Source organism: Lepidochelys kempii, chromosome 3, assembly GCF_965140285.1.
Source record: "Lepidochelys kempii isolate rLepKem1 chromosome 3, rLepKem1.hap1, whole genome shotgun sequence".
NCBI lineage: Eukaryota > Metazoa > Chordata > Testudines > Cheloniidae > Lepidochelys > Lepidochelys kempii.
In genome coordinates this window covers 136,819,813-136,839,665 of record NC_136382.1, presented here as the reverse complement: position 1 = coordinate 136,839,665, position 19,853 = coordinate 136,819,813, and the positions used below count along the sequence as shown (strand labels likewise).

General features: G+C 41.2%; 1 protein-coding gene across 1 annotated transcript in view; it reads right to left on the bottom strand.

Annotated features, from left to right (window-relative positions):
- RYR2 (ryanodine receptor 2) overlaps window positions 1–19,853 on the bottom strand; it is a 719,385-nt gene that overhangs the window by 445,548 nt on the left and 253,984 nt on the right. Inside the window, exons 5-7 of the mRNA XM_073338199.2 lie at window positions 15,709–15,783; window positions 14,816–14,894; window positions 12,970–13,082 (exon numbers count right to left, since the gene is read on the bottom strand). Coding sequence (XP_073194300.1) covers window positions 12,970–13,082; window positions 14,816–14,894; window positions 15,709–15,783 — 267 coding nt within the window. The remainder of the gene's footprint in view (window positions 1–12,969; window positions 13,083–14,815; window positions 14,895–15,708; window positions 15,784–19,853) is intronic.

Sequence of the window (19,853 nt, the reverse complement as noted above, 5' to 3'; positions counted from 1 at the left end):
ATTCCCAAAATTATTTTTCAAGTTATTCAAAAGTCTCTTGTAATTTTATTTAGCAGTATCCTGGACCATGAATCCATCTGATGATTTTCTGACACCTGAAAATGAAAGGTGGTTTAGCCCTACTCAATATACAACATCACTGGAATTTACACTTGTTATCATTTATAGGTTGGCTATACTAGAATAGAGATTGTTTATGACTTCTTCCTCGGAGGGAAGCAGAAAGTCTGGTGCCAATTCATTGCCTCTTTCACCACTACTAACATCTCCTCTGAGTGTTTAGACTCAGTGGTTGCCTATTCATTTCAATCTGGGAACAGATTATAGATTTTCTAAATTTGGCACTGGTTTATTCATCCTCCGTGCTTCTCAATGCACTTGGGGATGGGGGGAGGAGATATGCGTCAGGATTTACATCTCATGAATTAAATGTATGTCTAAACTGCATTCACCATGCCAATCTATATCTGCTGCACCAATCACCAAGTTCACCAGAAGTATGATGCAGATACAGGTTCTCCCTGATCCAAGTAAGGTCCAGGTTATATTGAGCCATTATAGAGGAGAAAATATCTATGTGGAGGAGAAGTAGGCAGAAAAGGGAGGAAAATACCCTCTGAAACAACTGAGTGAATAATGACATACCTAGTCACTGTTTCCAGGGAGTAGCGGAGGCAGCACTAGACTAAACCCATAACAAGTCTCTATTTGCATTAGAAAGGAAGTCATATAAGTGATTCTGCAGAACATAAAGGTTCTTGGTGCTTTGGAACAAAAAACAGTTTCTACTAACCTTTCTGGTGAGATCCAAAAACAAAGAAATCTTTTAGCACTTCTGCCATTTCCACATTTTCTGTCATTGTTCCCACCCCCTCCCCCATATTGAGTAACAGGCATATGCTGTCCTTGGTCTTCCTTTTGTTTCTTATGTATTTGTAGAATATTTTCTTGTTATCCTTTATGTCTCTAGCTAGTTTAATCTCATTTTGTGCCTTGGCCTTTTTAATTTTGTCACTACATATGTCTCCCTTTTTTTTTAATGTGTAATCTGCTTTGCTAATGTACTCTCTACTATCTTGGAGTGAGTGCCTAATACATTGCCCTCCTTCTCAGGTTTCAGAGTAGCAGCCGTGTTAGTCTGTATTCGCAAAAAGAAAAGGAGTTCTTGTGGCACCTTACAGACTAACCAATTTATTTGAGCATAAGCTTTCGTGAGCTACTTCACTGGATGCATTCAGTGGAAAATACAGTGAGGAGATTTATATACACAGAGAACATGAAAAAATGGGTGTTATCATACACACTGTAAGGAGAGTGATCACTTAAGATAAGCTATTACCAGCAGGAGAGCAGGGAGGGAGGGGGGAGAAAACCTTTTGTAGTGATAATCAAGGTGGGCCATTTCCAGCAGTTAACAGAAACGTCTGAGGAACAGTGGGGGGTGGGGGAGGGGAGAAAATAAACATGGGGAAATAGTTTTACTTTGTGCAATGACCCATCCACTCCCTGTCTCTATTCAAGCCTAAGTTAATTGTATCCAGTTTGCAAATTAATTCCAATTCAGCAGTCTCTCATTGGAGTCTGTTTTTGAAGTCTTTTTGTTGTAATATTGCGACTTTTAGGTCTGTAATCAAGTGACCAGAGAGACTGAAGTGTTCTCCGACTGTTTTATGAATGTTATATTCTTGACATCTGATTTGTGTCCATTTATTCTTTTACATAGAGACTGTCCAGTCTGACCAATGTACATGGCAGAGGGGCATTGCTGGCACATGATGGCATATATCACATTGGTAGATGCGCAGGTGAACAAGCCTCTGATAGTGTGGCTGATGTGATTAGGCCCTGTGATGGCGTCCCCTGAATAGATATGTGGACACAGTTGGCAACGGGCTTTGTTGCAAGGATAGGTTCCTAGGTTAGTGGTTCTGTTGTATGGTGTGTGGTTGCTGGTGAGTATTTGCTTCAGGTTGGGGGGCTGTCTGTAGGCAAGGACTGGCCTGTCTCCCAAGATTTGTGAGAGAGATGGATTGTAGATCCTTGATAACCCTCCTTCTCAGTTTCAGTTCTTTATGTGCCCAATCAGCAACCATCACATGGCTATCTTTTAAGTCTGTTGCCTTATCTGTTTTTGCTGTTTTTCTAAGTAGTGTGAAGATATCTTTTGTTGTCTCAGACATTCTACTATTAAAAGATGTAACTTGCAATAATCCTACAAAGCCGGCACGCTACATAGTCAGAATCAGTTCCATTAATAGGTATTTGGGGACTTCTGATGTACTGTAAAGACTACAGAGAAGCTACTGAGAACTGTCCGGTAAATAAGAACTTCGATTTTTAATTATTATTATTTACTTTACCAAATTAACAACTGTTCACATACAGTAACATTTAGACAGTTATCAGAAGTGTATTTTAAATTATTGGACTGTAACAGTAACCAAAGTAATGAGTGCTTTAGAAAATCCTAAACTAAGTTACCTAGATCAGACCTGAGGAGCAATGGCAGATTCTTGACACCAGTGACTTTAACATGGGCCTTCATTTTTTTTTATTATATCTGACATACATTCAGATTGCTGGGAGACAGTCTACAACAGGTAATCACTAAAATAATAGATTTCAGAGTAACAGCCGTGTTAGTCTGTATTCGCAAAAAGAAAAGGAGTACTTGTGGCACCTTAGAGACTAACCAATTTATTTGAGCATGAGCTTTCGTGAGCTACAGCTGTAGCTCACGAAAGCTCATGCTCAAATAAATTGGTTAGTCTCTAAGGTGCCACAAGTACTCCTTTTCTTTTTGTAAAATAATAGAATGTCAACTACCAACAGCATAATGGTGGTATGTCATCCCATCTTTCTGTTTCCTGCCTGGTCTCTCTGAGTACATATCTTACTGCTATGACATAATACAAGCATTGCAAATCTGCCTACTGAGCTCCCAGCTCATTGAGATGAATCAGGTAACAAGCATTAATGTGAATAGAATGCTATCTCCTAGTTATGCTTTTTCCACAGGACACCTGCCTCATTCAGTGCATAGGATGGTTTGTTCTCACTGAATGAGCAGGTACTTTATATTTTCTTTTCTCTTCATTGTTCAGTGTGTGGCTCCATGTGTCGCATACTGTGCACTATTCAAATCCTGCTCTGAATACAGAATTATTAATTTCTTTATGGGCTTTTCTATACTGCTCATCACTGAATCACCTGAATGCTTCACCAACATTAATAAATTTATCTTTCCAACACCCCTGCAAGGAAAGATGGAATAATTATTTCCATTTTAGAGATGGGTGACTGAAGCACAGAGGCTATTCATTATTATTAATCTGTATTACCGTAATGCCTAGGAGTCAGAGGTGGATTACTGTTTCGTGGGGCCCTGGACCAGAGCAAGTGGGGGGGAAGGGGCCCTCAGCATACCTTCCACCTGCAGGCTTGCCCCCCATTCCACCTCTTCCGCCTGTAGCCTGCCACAACTGCACATCATTCTGCCCCTTTCCCCAACGGCCCCTCCCCGTTCCACCCCATTCTGTCCCCTCCAACCGTGTCCCCCATTTGCTCCTTTCTCCCCCCTGCCCTACTGCAGCCCAAGACCGGAGAAGTTCTGTCTCCACTGCCAGGGCCCTGGGACCGCAGCTGCAGCACAGAGCCAGAGCTCCTCCAATCCCAGGCCCGCAGCTTCCCCTGCTGCCCCACGCTTCTGCACGGGACCGGGTTGCCACTTCTCCCGCTCCACCCACCCAGCACTGCTGCCAGGGAGTGCAGCATTGTTAGGGCATAGGGGTTTGCCCCACCCCGGCACTTGTCTGCTGGGAGCGCAATGCCCATTTTTCTGGGACCCCCGCAATTGGCCGGGGCTCCTGAGCACAGGCCCTGTGGGCCCATTGGCTAGTCTGCCACTGCTAGGAGCCGTAGTCATGGACCAGAACCCCACTGTGATAAGCACTGTACAAACACGTGAATATGGTCTGATTTTTCAGAGAACCTAGTATTTTATAGCATTTTATTTCACCGCCCATCTCCCGTTGACTTCATTCGCAGCTGTCATTGCTTAGAACTTCTGCAGACCAAAGGTATCTCAAGTTGGGTACCCAGAAAATTAGCAACATATGTTTAGTGGCCACCTGTGAAAAATTTCATTTTAGTGACTTGCCCAGTATCACATAGGAAATGTGTGGCAGAGAGAGAATCCAGTTCTCCTGGGAAGCATTCGACTGCCTTACCTATGAAACCTTCTTTTATCTTCTTGCAGTACCCTGCCTCATTCACTGCACACCTTTCAACTTCTTAACAAATGAAACACAGATCCTACAGACAACAGCCTCATTAACTATCCAACTTGACTCACCCCGTTAGCACCATCCACTGAGTGCACTGAATGGTCCAGTGAAAAAAACAGAATGTGACCATGTAATTAAAGATTATATCATGCTGTTTTTAAAAAAGCAAACTGAAAAAAAACCTCAGAAATTCCACCCTATGGAACCATACTGACTCCCACACTGATCATCAGGGTTAGAAGGTTTAGATGCAGAGCAGAGGCCTCTGGCACTTGACATAACAAGTAACAGAGCAGTAGCAGGTTGTCACCACTGTATGGACTGCCAATACAGGAAGAAGAGGCATACATTTTGCCAGTGGGTTTTACAGTTATGGACAGACAGGAGAGGAATGTTGAACTTAGGATTCCTAAATTCTATTCCAGGTTCTGAGGAAAACCCATGCTCTTCCACTAGTCTGTCCCTTTCCTGCCCCATGTCCTCCAGGCTGTCCTTGTCCCAGTTTCTCCACCCTCCCTATTTCTCTCCAGGGTCCAATACCCCCAACGACACCATTTCATCCCAGCCCCCCCACACCACCCACCCTACTCTTGTCCCACTCTCCTGTCCACCTTTGTCCCAGTCTCCCACATTGCAATTCCCTCATCACTCCGCTGAGGGATGTTTTCTCCTTGCTGCCTGAGAGCCATCAAGGAGAAAATGACAGCGGAAGAGAGAGAGTCTCCCAGCTCTCAGTTCCTGCACCTGGCACCACAGCCCCTGCTGCCACGAGCCAGGTGGAGCAAATGCAGGTGAAGTTCTGCTCAGCCCTTGCAGCTTCAGAATGGAGCATGCTCAGTACAGACAAATCTTTGGAAAATGAATCAGTCAGACTTTAAGATGTCTCTACTGAATATGTGAAAACATTTTCAGGGGCTGATAATTTGGATACATTTGGGCTGATTTTCGCAGAGATGGCAGAAGGTACATCCTTACAGTGAACTAGCTGTAGGACCTTTTTCAAGATGGGCAAAACTACATACTTTTGCCCTAATCTCATTCTGAGAAACAGCTGGACCATTTTCACTGAAATTAAAAAAAAAAAAAAAAATCCGACTGAGGCAGACACCCATCACGGAAAATTTCAGCCCAAATTCTTTGGCAAACTAAGCAGCAACTGAAAATAGTGTCTTGTAATGGACAGCATCAGGCAACCTTAGTTGCTAGCTGCACCCCCTCCAACAGGAAAGGAATCAGACCCAAAAACAGCTGTTAGTCAGTCATAGTGTTTAAATCAAAGGAAAGCACAATATTTTATAAATATATGTAAACTCTGCAGCCTATCTATGATTTCTGAAAAACTGAAATCTCCTCTAGCACAGCAGGTTCTCCAATAATTTGTAGCCTCATTTAACATAATATATATTGGCCTAAAGGAAAACAATCTCTCACAATCACAGCTCTGTTCATTGGTGTTCACTGCAGAATCTTGTGCATTCTGATTTACTGAAATGCTTAAACATGAGAAGGAATCTCTGCACGAACCTTCAAGCCATGCCTCTAGTATCACAATTACATCCAGAAAACAATAGCTCCAAATGACTAGCTCATTTTATTTTAAATTCAGCACTCAAGGCATGCACAAATGCTGACACGAGAGAAATACAGAGTGCACTCTGGAAACAGGCAATATATTTCAATTCACACATTTCCTTCACTCAAGGAAAAACATACTTAAATACTTAAATGTACTTAATGTTTCTGTACTGAAGAATGTGCTGGTGTGCACAGACCAAAATAAGAAGAAAACAAAAAGCCTGCTGGAGGCTTCCTTACAGCTAAGCCATGTCAGTGCTGATATCTCATCTAGTGGTAGCTGATAATTATGTGCTCTTTAAATTTCTCAGCCCTTCCCAAGTAGCAAAAAAGGCTTCCTTTCTGGTGCAACTTGAGAAGTGTATGTTAAAGATTATACTGCAGCTATTAAAGCCACTGCTGCACTGAAGGAGAGAAAAGGGTTCAGGGGGGCACCACACCAGTAGCAGTGTCTGGAAATATTCTGCCTGCAAACAATGCCTCCTAGGGTGCTTCAGGACTCTACATGACACCAGCAATGGCAACATCATTGAAGCAGGCTCCGTATCAGCTAGTGTAGGAAATGGAGGTCACAGATTTGCTCCAGCTTCTTTGGAGCATGTTAGACCCTCCAGTGGGGCTATCACCCTTGCCCTTTTCTTCTCTTTGCTTAGAGCAACGGGGGGGTTGGGAGGGGGGCACGCAACCCTGGTGTTGCACAATGAGATTACCAGGGGGTATAAGGACCTGACAGGGTCACACTGAACAGCCAGAGTCAAGAGGGAGCTCTGTTTGGCGAGGCTCTATGCAGTCAGTCTTAGCTGCTTGGACCAGGCTCCCTGACCGTCTTACTCCCCCACCACTGCAGTTACCTTCCTCTGCTGGGAGGCTGGTGGGGACACTGAGTGGGGAGCTGAAAGCTACACCCCAGAAGTACTCATCCTCTGGAAGAGAGAGCCCCCTGCTGACCCCAGCCCTTCAGCACAGCCCCATTAGCTTCCGCTGCACAGGTGGGGAGCGAGACAGGCAAGGAGCCGGGTCCCAGCAACTGAGACTGCCCAACTGCTACAGGGAGCAAAAGACTTCTGCAGCTGCACAGGGTGAGTCCCCCCCTTAGAAAGAGGGGGGCATGCATGGGACACGCATCTCTGATGGAGGGCTTGGCAAAAAATGTTGTGGAACCTCTGGCTTAGAGAACCAAGTAGCTGACTCTTGCCCTCCAGGTACCCTCTTTCTCCCCAACTCCATGCAACTCCGCAGCAGCATCCAGAATATGGCTCTAAATGAGTATTGACCCTGTCAGCCATGGGAGAGAGGGACATTTTTTATTTCTCAGAGTATTGACCCTTGCCAGCCAACCAAGCAATACCAGTAGGTTCCAAATCATGTCTTGAAAGGACCTGCCTCACAAAAGCTGTGCCTCTGAGAGGGAATTCAATGGAATAGAAAGGATGTCTTCACAATTTTGCTTAGTTCTCCTTATAGAGACTGGGATCGGGCAAAGGGAATGTGATGTAAAATAACCGTGGTATGGCCATTTTTATGCCAGGCATGGAATCAAAGTTCACATAACTGTATTTACAGCTAGTTAGCCTCATGCTTTCTGTTCTTTATACTGCGGGAGGGAAGAACATTTGATTTTAAGATTATTTTAAAGTAAGCAGTCTTCAAAAAAAGCATAAGGGAGAAAACCGGCTTAGTGCCTTCACAAACAAAAATCACTGAACAGCACCCACCCTGCTAATTTGGCACGTATAACTTCACTTCTGATTCAACTTGTTTTGTCCAAGTCAGCGGACATACATGATACTGACAACGGTGGATGCTGTCAAAAGAGCATTTAGAAACTATATTTGCTTACAAGAAGGAAGAGAGGAACAGGGAGGGAAAGTAAAATCCCTAATATTGTAGCTGAGTAAAGTTTTCATAACACAGCTAAAAACTTGACAGGTTTGTATACAAAAATGAAATGGAACCCAGGATCACCAAAAGATCTCTGAACCTTTTGAGCAAACCTGAGTAGAGGTTTTTTGGTTTTGTTTTGTTTTGCGGTGGGGGGGGGGAGTGTGGGCGGGGGGAAGAACCAGCCCCTTGCATTCTGGGAAAAGAACTGAAAATTCCAGATTTTGACCCAAAATTAGGCAAAACCCAATAAATTTTAGTAGGATTGAACACTTTGCTAAACCCCAGTCCCTTTACATCCATCTGATGGAGCAAAGCAGCCAGAAAGGTAGCATAAACAGCCAGCCAGGGACCCCTGGGGCCATGGTAAGTCCTTAGCTGTTGTAGAGCTGGGACTGCTAGATATACACTACCCCTTTCCAGCCTCCCCCATCTACAGTAGGGAATGTCAGAGGTGGGTGGGGGGGAGGTTGTAGCCTGAGTCTAGGAAATATATAAATATAGGAAATGCCACTCTACATCAGACACAAGGTCCAAGGTCCAACTAGTCTTGCATCATGATAGTGGCTATTTCCAGATGCTTTAATAGGCAGCAGGTTTAAAACAAACAAAAGTGAGTATTTTTTCACACTTTTCACAGTCAACCTGTGGAACTCCTTGCTAGAGGATGTTGTGAAGGCCAAGACTATATCAGGGTTCAAAAAATAAGTTCATGGAAGACGGGTCCATCAATGGCTATTAGCCAGGATTGGCAGGGATGATGTCCCTAGCCTCTGTTTGCCAGAAGCTGGGAATGGGCAACAGGGGATGACCACTTGATGATTACCTGTTCTGTTCATTCACTCTGGGGCATCTGGCATTGGCCACGGTTGGAAGACAGGATACTGGGCTAGATGGACCTTTGGTCTGACCCAGTATGCCCGTTCTTATGTTCAGAGGAAGGAGAAAGAATGCCTCAGTAGGCAGATGTGAGATAATCTGTCCCCCATGTTAGGTATCAGCCTAATCTCTAATAGTTTGACAGTTTAATATCCCTTCCAAATTTTTATCATAATTAATTATGATTACATAAAAAAGCCTATCTTAAAAAGGAACACTATTAAGGTTGTACGGTCAAACACTCAAAAATTAGGAAATACCAGAAATGAGGTTGCCTGTGCAACCTTTATCCAACACATACAGTCTAATTACATGATCACATATTATATTTTTCATATAAACCCTGCTTTGTTCAGTGCATAGGATGGATGGTGTTCACTTAATCAGCAGCTATTCAATTTTATTTATTTAATTTAATTGTTTTATTCTAATTATTCAGTGTGTGGCTCCAGGACTTATTTACTAAAAGCTATTCAAAACCTGCTCCGAATACATGGGAAAAACTATGTATTCTTCCATCCGCATTTCCACAAATGACTGAATCACTTGGGCTGAAATTTTCAGACCAAACTGTTAAAGTTTAGCCAAATCATAAGCAAGTAAAAAGAGGGTCTCATCATCAGAACTGTAGGGCAAGCTTAATAATAGGCTGCACTTCAAACCCCACCTGTAACAACTTTGGTTATTCCCTTGCACTCTCTGATTGCAGGCTCTGATTGCATAATGGTTCTTGTATTCAAGACCCTTTTATGGCATAAATAAAGATTTAGAGTGAGTACCTTTCCTATTTCACAAGCAGCTGTTCCTTTGTCCTGGGAGGGTGACAGAGGTCAGCTGCACTGTATTAGAAAATCTTCCAAATCAAGATACATATTTTTTTGAAAGGAACCTCTCCCTGCCCCCAGTCAGTCAGCAATGCGGAAACATTTTCAGGAAGAAGCTTCCATTACTAAAGAGATCAAAGTATTAGTTTCCTGTATTTTAAGTCATTGTCATCTTGGATGTGAAAGAGAAGCAAATCTCAAGACTTCTTAGATTTGCATAATACAGTTGCAGACCCGCATTATACTCAGTACAGTAACTATGTGTCTCTTATGATGTAGAAATTATTACACTGTATTGAACATCTCTGCACTGAAATAACTGCAGTTTTCAAGTTTTTAAATTAACTTTCTGTACTTTTCTAACACATTACTCAGCCTGAGCATCACTGACCTCATTGCTACTAATTCTCATTTTATCTTCATCATTCCTCTTGTACTTCATTTTCATATCTATGGAGTTTGTTCTGAGGGATGTTTAAAAGACTAACAATTCATTGTTATCCAGATCCTTATTAACTTGAAATACACAAAGTGTTAATTGAATGTTAAAAGATTGGCATATTTGAAAGCTAGCAGTGGTGAGCTCTGCTATCAACCACACATATTTGGCACACATCAGTGAAGCAGCAGTTTTTAAAAATACACATTAGATGGTGGTACATCCTGGCAACATTTAGACATGTTTACAGAACTCTGTTGCCCCAACAGGGAATACAGACTGGTTATGGGTCCAATCTAATGGCCAGCAACATTTATAAGAGAACATCATTTTGATCTACACTGACTGGGTTGGGCAGAGTCATACTGTCCCTGAAAGGAAGTGGTCACAGCCCAGTGCAGATACTATAACAACACTTTGCTTTTATGGAATGTTTTTAAATCAGTACGTCAAATCACTTTAAAAGAGATGCGACCCGTGCCTGCCGATAGTGGGGGGAGGTGGTGGCGTGGAGTGAGGGCAGCAGCTTCAGCAGTGTTACTGAGCATGATCAGTACAAGCCAAGCAGCAAAGGAGAGAAGGGAGGACTTGTGGCACCTTAGAGACTAACCAATTTATTTGAGCATGAGCTTTCGTGAGCTACAGCTCACTTCATCGAATGCATACTGTGGAAACTGCAGAAGACATTATGTACACACACAGACCATGAAACAATACCTCCTCCCACCCCACTGTCCTGCTGGTAATAGCTTATCTAAAGTGATCATCAAGTTGGGCCATTTCCAGCACAAATCCAGGTTCTCTCACCCCCTCACCTCCCTCCAAAAAACACACACACAAACTCACTCTCCTGTTGGTAATAGCTCATCCAAAGTGACCACTCTCCCTACAATGTGCATGATAATCAAGATGGGCCATTTCCAGCACAAATCCAGGTTTTCTCACCCCCACCCCCATACACACACAAACTCACTCTCCTGCTGGTAATAGCTCATCCAAACTGACCACTCTCCCTACAACGTGCATGGTAATCAAGGTGGGCCATGTCCAGGTATTACCAGCAGGAGAGTGAGTTTGTGTGCGGATGGGGGTGGGGGGGTGAGAAAACCTGGATTTGTGCTGGAAATGGCCCACCTTGATTATCATGAACATTGTAGGGAGAGTGGTCACTTTGGATGAGCTATTACCAGCAGGATAGTGAGTTTGTGTGTGTGTTTTTTGGAGGGGGGTGAGGGGGTGAGAGAACCTGGATTTGTGCAGGAAATGGCCCACCTTGATTATCATGCACATTGTGTAGAGAGTTGTCACTTTGGATGGGCTATTACCAGCAGGAGAGTGCGTTTGTGTGCGGCGGGGTGGAGGGTGGGAAAACCTTTGTGCTGGAAATGGCCCAACTTGATGATCACTTTAGATAAGCTATTACCAGCAGGACAGTGGGGTGGGAGGAGGTATTGTTTCATGATCTCTGTGTGTATATAAAGTCTGCTGCAGTTTCCATGGTATGCATCCGATGAAGTGAGCTGTAGCTCACGAAAGCTCATGCTCAAATAAATTGGTTAGTCTCTAAGGTGCCACAAGTACTCCTTTTCTTTTTGCGAATACAGACTAACACGGCTGTTACTCTGAAACCTGCAGGGAGAGAGTGACCCTGCCCCGCCACCACATGCATTCCCTGGTCAGAGCAGGGAAGAGACTTGCTCTAGGTGTCACAACACCTCAGCAAAAAAAAAAAAAGGCAGAACTAGAACTCAGGTCTCTTGATTTACAGCCCATTGCTCCACCTACTGGACCATAATGCCTCCCTAACAATGCAGTAGTTCTTCCTTGGATTTGGGACAAGACTGTTCAGCCGAGAAAGTGTGTCACATACTTTATTACTGCTGGTAAAGTTATTAATTCTCCACACTCACTTTTTACACTGCAAATAGAAAGCAGTCTTTGGCAAAAGAGATCTGGCATTGACCACCCTCTTATATGGAAGATTATGCTCACTTCTGACGTAGTAGATAGTAAGCAATCTATATGCATTGCTTTCCATCCCTTCCACCTACCCCCAACAAATAGCCAAGATGGCAGAATTACAACACAATAATTCTCTTGTATTTTAGGATGTAGTGTGCTCTCTTTCTGCCCTATACTACGCAAGATGGGATGATACAGTCAAAAAGATTTACACAGAACACCAATAAATGGGTGTGATGAAAAAAAATTACTCTAAATTATCTTGTTTACCAAAATATATATATGGCCAAGTAGGTTGTAATAGCCCCAAAGAGGTTACTTATAGACTATAGGTAAAAACACACTTTTTTGCTTATGTACTTTTTTAAAATCTACACTTTTCTCAGTCTTAATCATATCTTATTTAAATCATAGATGGACTATATCTTGATATATTTCCAACTTTTTCTTTAAAATACAATTAACAATGAATTTCACAAATTACAAATGGTACTTGTGATACAAACAAACTAAAAAAGCACTGAAATTCAAGGCCTGAGAAAGAAAAGAGGAGTTAGATTACTATTGTAATGATGTAAGATTATTCCCTTCACAATTAGATGAGTTTAGACTCATTATCTGTTTTTAAATGATTATTGATTCATTGACCAGTTTGTTTTACAACCTTAACCTTATGCAGGTAGATTTTTTTTTAATTCTGATATACAGTTTTATTTCATATATGAAAAGGCTATTAATCTCAGATCTAGTATACAATTCCACAGTTATGTTAGGATCTTCTATAGTATGAATCCATAATTACTATTTCATTTTCATACAATTAGTAAATTTATGCAAGAACCAGTAATATCAATATCATTATCCTATATACCAATGTCACTACTTCCAGACCTATGAAATTTTGGTTTATGTAATGATATCCGTGTTAGCTCTTATGCTCAAGCAATATTAACAGCTATTTATATCTTATCAAACACTGAGATTGTATTATTTAATCTATACTTTAGAGAAAAAATTGCAAATCAAACTGTAGAGCACTAGCTTTATTAATTTCCTTGTCATTTTCTGGAACATCATTTCTATAAGACAAGCACAATCTACATATTCTTACTGTAGCACTTACTAAGTATCTTTCGGAAGATATACTAACTAAGATGAGGTCATCTCCAACACGCACTTTTTCTCCCTCTGATCGCTGTTTGGAGGCAGGATGTATGGTCCACCAGCAGGCTTCACCTTTGTTGTCATGGGTTAATGAAAGAGACATTAGAAAGGAAATGCTTGGGATTATTCTTATTTCTTCAGTTTTATTTGGATTTTTTAAAAATTCCTTATTAATGTCCATATGTACTTTAATACCTTGTATATAGTTAACACTTTGTTTGACATACCTTCCAGAAATATGATTCATGACAGTATATTCATCAGCTAAATCACTAGGGGTAGTCAATCTCTCTGATTTTAGTTATCATCTGTAAAATATGGGCAATATTTCCTTTCCCCCATCCTAGGAGACTGAGTTATAGAGATATTAAAACCTGTTATATTTGAACGTATTTCTTAACCTAAATACAAGTTCAAATGGTTTATTTTTAATGATTCAAAAGGTCTGAGCCCTGATGTCCTGACCTCGCTTTTACTCACTTGGGCAACACCCCCCCATCCACCTTTCCCATCCCCACCCCCAGGCCTGAGAGTCCAAGCTTCAACCCAAGTCTCAATATCAAAGCACCGTCTACACAGCTAGTTATAGAGCACTAGCCCCACGAGCACAAGTCTGTGGACCCAGGCTCAGAGGCTCACTCCCTGATGCAGTGCTGGCCTACCCAAAGTCGATGGGAGTTTTGACTGGCTAAGGACAGAACAAGCTGTCCTTGAGTTATCGCTCCTGCATTACCCATAAAAAAAAAAAAATCAGTTATGGCTCAGAGGCTTATATCCTTCCCTAGCAGAGATGGGAATATTGAAGAGGATACGTGCTCAGCCAACAGAGTGTAGGAACAACTCACATGTGTTGGTCATGATCTGTGATGACAAGATAGGACTAAATTCTAAACTCTTTAGAAAATGCAAACCAGTCTTCTTTCACTAAGAGACTTTCCTGGTCACTATGTCACAAGGTTTTGAGTAAGGATGGGGAAAAAGAAATTCTCCTCTGAGAACGAGGGCACAGATATTGAGGGGAAATCCACCAATGAGGACGCAAAAGAGATTATCAAAAATTAACCTGCTAATTTAACAATGTTTACTTTTACTACGACTATAGTCAATTCTTTGTTCTAACTCCACTAGAAGGCACTGTACATGTAGCTTTCACTCATAACAAGAGTATTTGTTAATTTGTTTGCAAATTAGTTTCCATAATGAAGCCCGTTTTCAGCTTTTGGAAAAAAATTGTTCCTTTTCAAATATATATTATAAAATCTTACTAATTAAACAATTTTGTAGCCCTGTGAGCCTTGTAGGAAATTGTCTCCAGTCAACAGCAGCAGCAAAGGAGAAAACTCATCTGTACCCCTCACCTAACTTTAGTAAGCAGAGGTGATTTCTCTCTCTCCCTCTTTAATATTAAAAAAAAAAAGAAAAAAAGAAAAAGAAAGAAAGAATCAAGGAAAAGCCAAACCACCTACATTACTGCAACATTAATGATGTAGAATTAAAATTAAAAAATGCACAAGGATTTTACCGCAACAATAACTTGGGCATGTGCCATATCCTTAATATCCTATGGCATGCATTTTATAGCCTAAAAAGACACATTAAACTACATATTCAGTATGAAAAAAATGGAATATAAAATATTGCATATGTGGAATATGGCCATGGTAACGTTGTAAGAATCTTAACTTCTGCACCTTTAACTTTGTAATCACACCTTTTTAAAGTAGTTTGCATTTATATTAATTTAATCTAATGATTAAACAAAAGGAATCCTCAGTGGCATGGGGTTCCTTAAGAGATAATTTCACCTGTTGTGTCTTCTTGCAATCCCACATCAAATGCCAATTTATCCATCGAAGACCGTGAGGTGGAGAGGCAGCAGAGATACTACCGGAAAAAAATAACATGTATCAGTAGTTTTTCTCGTGCCTGATTCTTATTCTGTTACAAGCCATCAGCCAGCTATTACAGAACTTTATATCACTTCTTGAACAATCCTAACCACTCTATTTTAAAGCACCAGGATTTTAACTGCCTGTTAATGAGAACAGCACTTGAGCTAAGATTAATGTTCTGAAATAATGTCGTCAGTCTTCGTCTATGTCAGCTTTTCAGTGAAAAACAGGGAGAGCAATGCTGGCAAGAACAGAATGATTTCCACTGGAGTCTAATTTCTAAGATTTTGATGGGTCTTTTAGGAAGCTTTGAACCTGGAAGCTCCAGAAAGGGATTGAAAATGGCAAGATTTCTGTCTGAAATATATGCAAGGTTCTGTCTCCTTGTACATTCAATCTCTGGCCTGTGTTCAAATTGTCAACCAGATGGCAGTTGTGGCAATACTGTAGGTTATGTAATGTGAACAACTATCCCATTGGGAAAGGAAATGAGAAATCATGAACCCATTTAACATAGGTCAACAGACAGGGATCAGATATTAATTATTTTGGTCTGTATCAACATGGGCTGGATTTCAAAAGAGAATCTACAATTGAAAGACTCTTTCTCCTAAAGACCAGTCTCCTAAACCATTTTGTCTCCATATGTTCAGTGGGAGAAACACTTCTCTCGTGTGAATAATTCACAGGATAATTTTAAATGGCAATAGATTGAGTGTTATCACTTGTAGCTACCATATACTGACAGAAAATAGATACCAACACTGGCATCAACATCTACACATCAAGGTAAAATTCATACATACCATGCCACTGTAGGAATGGCGCAGCAATATTGCATGTCCATAGAGAAGCGTTCGATGACCACCACCTTGTGCAGTCTGTACAGATAAAGAAAAGTGGTTGATGGGCAGGTTAGATTAAAATTAGACCCTTTTACCAAACATAATTGGTTTCCAGGTAACATTTCCTTTTATTTCCATTCAACACCCTCAAACCACAAAGGTATCTGCCCCCTGCTAGTTAAATTAATTTTTTGATACAGATGAAGTTCGATGATTTGACAGTAGTTAATATTGCCAATGTGTTCTCTTTAGCTGTGTAATCCAGTCACGAAACCTTTGCTGCTTCTTACCATAGTGAAATTTTAATCAGAATATATTACTTCAGTTGGAGACTTTTCAGAAAAGACTTGGACAAGTGATTCCTGAATTAAACTGTCATTTCATATCACATGTTCTTATCTGACTGATATGGGCAAATTATGGATTTTGCATCCAGCCATAAAACTCAGTACAGATGTTCTTTGTAGAGGTCTTCGGGGAGATAAAAATCTTTCCCCTTAGGCTGAAAATGGAAGTGAAGCCACTCTTCAGGCCTCAGGAGTGATGTAACTTTGATGTGTGTTGTGTTACCTTCCATATGGGAATGGCCAGTGCATCTGTGTAGCCACAGATCAACAGGTCCTGTCAAGCCCCCTCCAGCCCAGATTCCTGAAATATTGTCCCCCATTTCCCAAGCACTATCATCACACTTCTTCGACTGCATTCAGGGATGTCCAAATTCGCAGATGTTTGCCTCCCGGTGTCCAAGTGATATCAGACAGCTTGCATTGTCTGACAGGACATTAAAGCCAAAATGCTCAAAATTGCCCAATTTTTCATGCCCATCCTGAGAAACCACTTGTTGCAAGTCAACAGGATCTGTGAAGGGTCAGAACGTTCAGAAATCAGGCCCAAGGCATTTCAAGTTGGACATCCAAAACTGGGAATGATACTCTTGAAAATGCCAACATGAGTGCACATTGTCTTGATGAAAATGAAACTAGCCAAGTAATAAAATCAATGTTAACACAAAGACACTGCAGGTAAGCAATTTTTTACAACACTGAGATGTTTTGTTTTATATATAATCAGAATACTCACTGCCTGCCAACAAAAACTAATAATTTTTGTTACAGCACGAGTCACTTTTTAATAGAGTGGACTTCATTACAGTGCACATTTATTTTCACAGCTTCCTGTACATTACGTATCATCCACATGTAAATATGTTTTAAGTCTATAGCTACAATGGCTTTATATAAAGATGTAACCAATGTTAGACTTTGATGTAAGAGTACTCCCATTTGAAAGCCCAAGTTTTTATTTTCTAATCCACAGCATTTCCAATTTCTCTTCCATCAAGGTGGAGTGAGCTCTTAATTGACTGGAGCTTCAGATTAAAAAAAGTGTACTGTACCCAGCTAAAAAATGAATTGGCAGCAACAAGACGCCATTATCTCACTGGCAGTTTGATAGCAATGCTGAAGCTCAATCTCACTGAATTGCCATGGTGACAACTCTCAATTTTTCCTCAAATAACAGTTTTGCTTCTCCTAAGTTTTACCTACCACAATCAAACATTCTATCATGAAGGCAGACAGTTTGTAAGGACATACAACTCAAAAGTAATAATTTTAGTGTTTTTAAGGACGATCCATGGATCATGGCATGTACTTAATATCAAGTTTTTGGCTTTTGTCAGAGTATCCTTTATTTTCAATAAAATAAACTGGGCATATATAGAGGTACATTTGTAAAAATTCATGGAAGATTCTCACTCAGTAAACGTGTTGTTTGGGACATCAAAGACTGTGAATTCTTATTGCAATAAACCCCAAGTCATGGTTTCTCTCACAAACACAAAGTCTTAATTATTATATATAAAAACCTAGCTGGAGACACTAATTGTCCAAAGCCACATGATGATTGGATGGTTGGTACTTTAAGGATGTCACACCTGTGTTTTTTCTACTCCATAGCCTTGCCTATATATAGAAGTTGCACTGATATAAATTCCATCACTTCAGTGAAATCAATACAGATATTTTGGTGGAAAGCACTCCCACAGTTAGGCTTACACCAGTGCATGCTGCAACACCTGTGTCCCACATAGCAGCACACTGAACCGATGTTAGTGTAGTATAGAATGGTGTTCTTATTCCCCGGACCCCTGAACTGCCTGCAGGCTCACTGCTAGATGGGAAGTTTCACACCATAGTGCACAATATGACTGGCATCTAAGGGAATTGAAGGAGTAGAGATCAAACACACATAACCTCCTCCATTGTATCCTAGAAGGCATCTGTTGTCTGCCCCAGTCCAAACTCTTCACTGCGCATGTGGATGACGGACAGAGGAATGCAGTTCTCATAGAATCATAGAATAACAGGGTTAGAAGGGACCACAGGAGGTCATCTAGTCCTGCTCAAAGCAGGACCAATCCCCAATTAAATCATCCCAGTCGGGGCTTACCTCCATAGGTAACCCATTCCAGTGCTTCACCACCCTCTTAGTGAAAAAGTTTTTCCTAATATCCAACCTAAACCTCCCCCACTGCAACTTGAGACCATTACTCCTTGTTCTGTCATCTGCTACCACTGAGAACAGTCTAGATCCATCCTCTTTGGAACCCCCTTTCAGGTAGTTCAAAGCAGCTATCAAATCCCCCCTCATTCTTCTCTTCTGCAGACAAAATAGGCCCAGTTCCCTCAGCCTCTCCTCATAAGCCATGTGCTCCAGCCCCCTAATCATTTTTGTTGCCCTCCACTGGACTCTTTCCAATTTTTCCACATCCTTCTTGTAGTGTGGGGCCCAAAACTGGACACAATACTCCAGATGAAGCCTCACCAATGCTGAATAGAGGGGAATGATCACGTCCCTCAATCTGCAGGCAATGCTTCTACTTATACATCCAAAAATGTTGTTAGCCTTCTTGGCAACAAGGGCACACTGTTGACTCATAGCCAGCTTCTCGTCCACTGTAACCCCTAGGTCCTTTTCCGCAGAACTGCTGCCCAGCCACTCGGTCCCTAGTCTGTAGCAGTGCATGGGATTCTTTCATCCTAAGTGTAGGACTCTGCACTTGTCCTTGTTGAACCTCATCAGATTTCTTTCGGCCCAATCCTCTAATTTGTCTAAGTCCCTCTGTATCCTATTCCTACCCTCAGGAGTATCTACTACTCCTCCCAGTTTAGTGTCATCTGTATCTCATATCCATTGTTAGATAGGAAAGCCAATCCTTTTATACAGGTGATGATTCCAAAGGCAGATAGACTTGCCAGAGGATAACCGGAGTATTGATGCCATTGAGGAGTTCCTGGTTCCACACAGGTCAATTCTTCATTGAGTGGTGTGGTGTTGGATAGGAATGGGAGGACTTCTTGCTCCGGTGTTACTACATCAGTGTAAGTACAAGACCATATTGCCACTACCTCAATTTAACTAGTGATGTAGAACTGTGCCAGTAAAAAACAAAAACAACAAAAAAAGAGGAAGAACTATATGAAGTTAACTCATGGATCTACTGGTGGGAGACACGCATGTGTAAATGTATGACTGCTCTTACCCAAATGAAGATATCAGTGCAATTTTCTATGTAGAATAAATCGCAGTAACTTCTGATACTCTTTGGAGCATGACCACAGAACTGTAATGCTTGAATAACTGAACAGAAGTCCTAATTGCATCTCCTTTAATATATAAAAATTTAAGCAGTTCCAGTCACCAAAGCCAGCAATTAACAACATCCCACAACTGCTGAATGTGTGAAAAGAAAGCAAGAGCTAAAGTGCATTGTAATGAAGAATTATTCACTAAAAAGACTCTGAGTTTTTAAGAACAAGTTAACAGCTTTTTTGCAGCTGCAAAAACTAATTTTATGATGGGTACCTCATGAGAAGGGAATTATGGTAAATGTAAGTGCAATGATTGGAATTGTAAGGAAAAATTGTTGTGAAGCTCTAACAGGAGTTAAAGTTGATTAAAATAATAATCAACTGTTCCATATTAGAACCTTCTAAAATATGGGCCCCATGATCTACACGAAATATGGAAAAAACCAAAAATGCTACCGATGTTTGGCTGACCACTGTATAACACGTAAACTTTTATTTTCAGTAAGAGCAGTT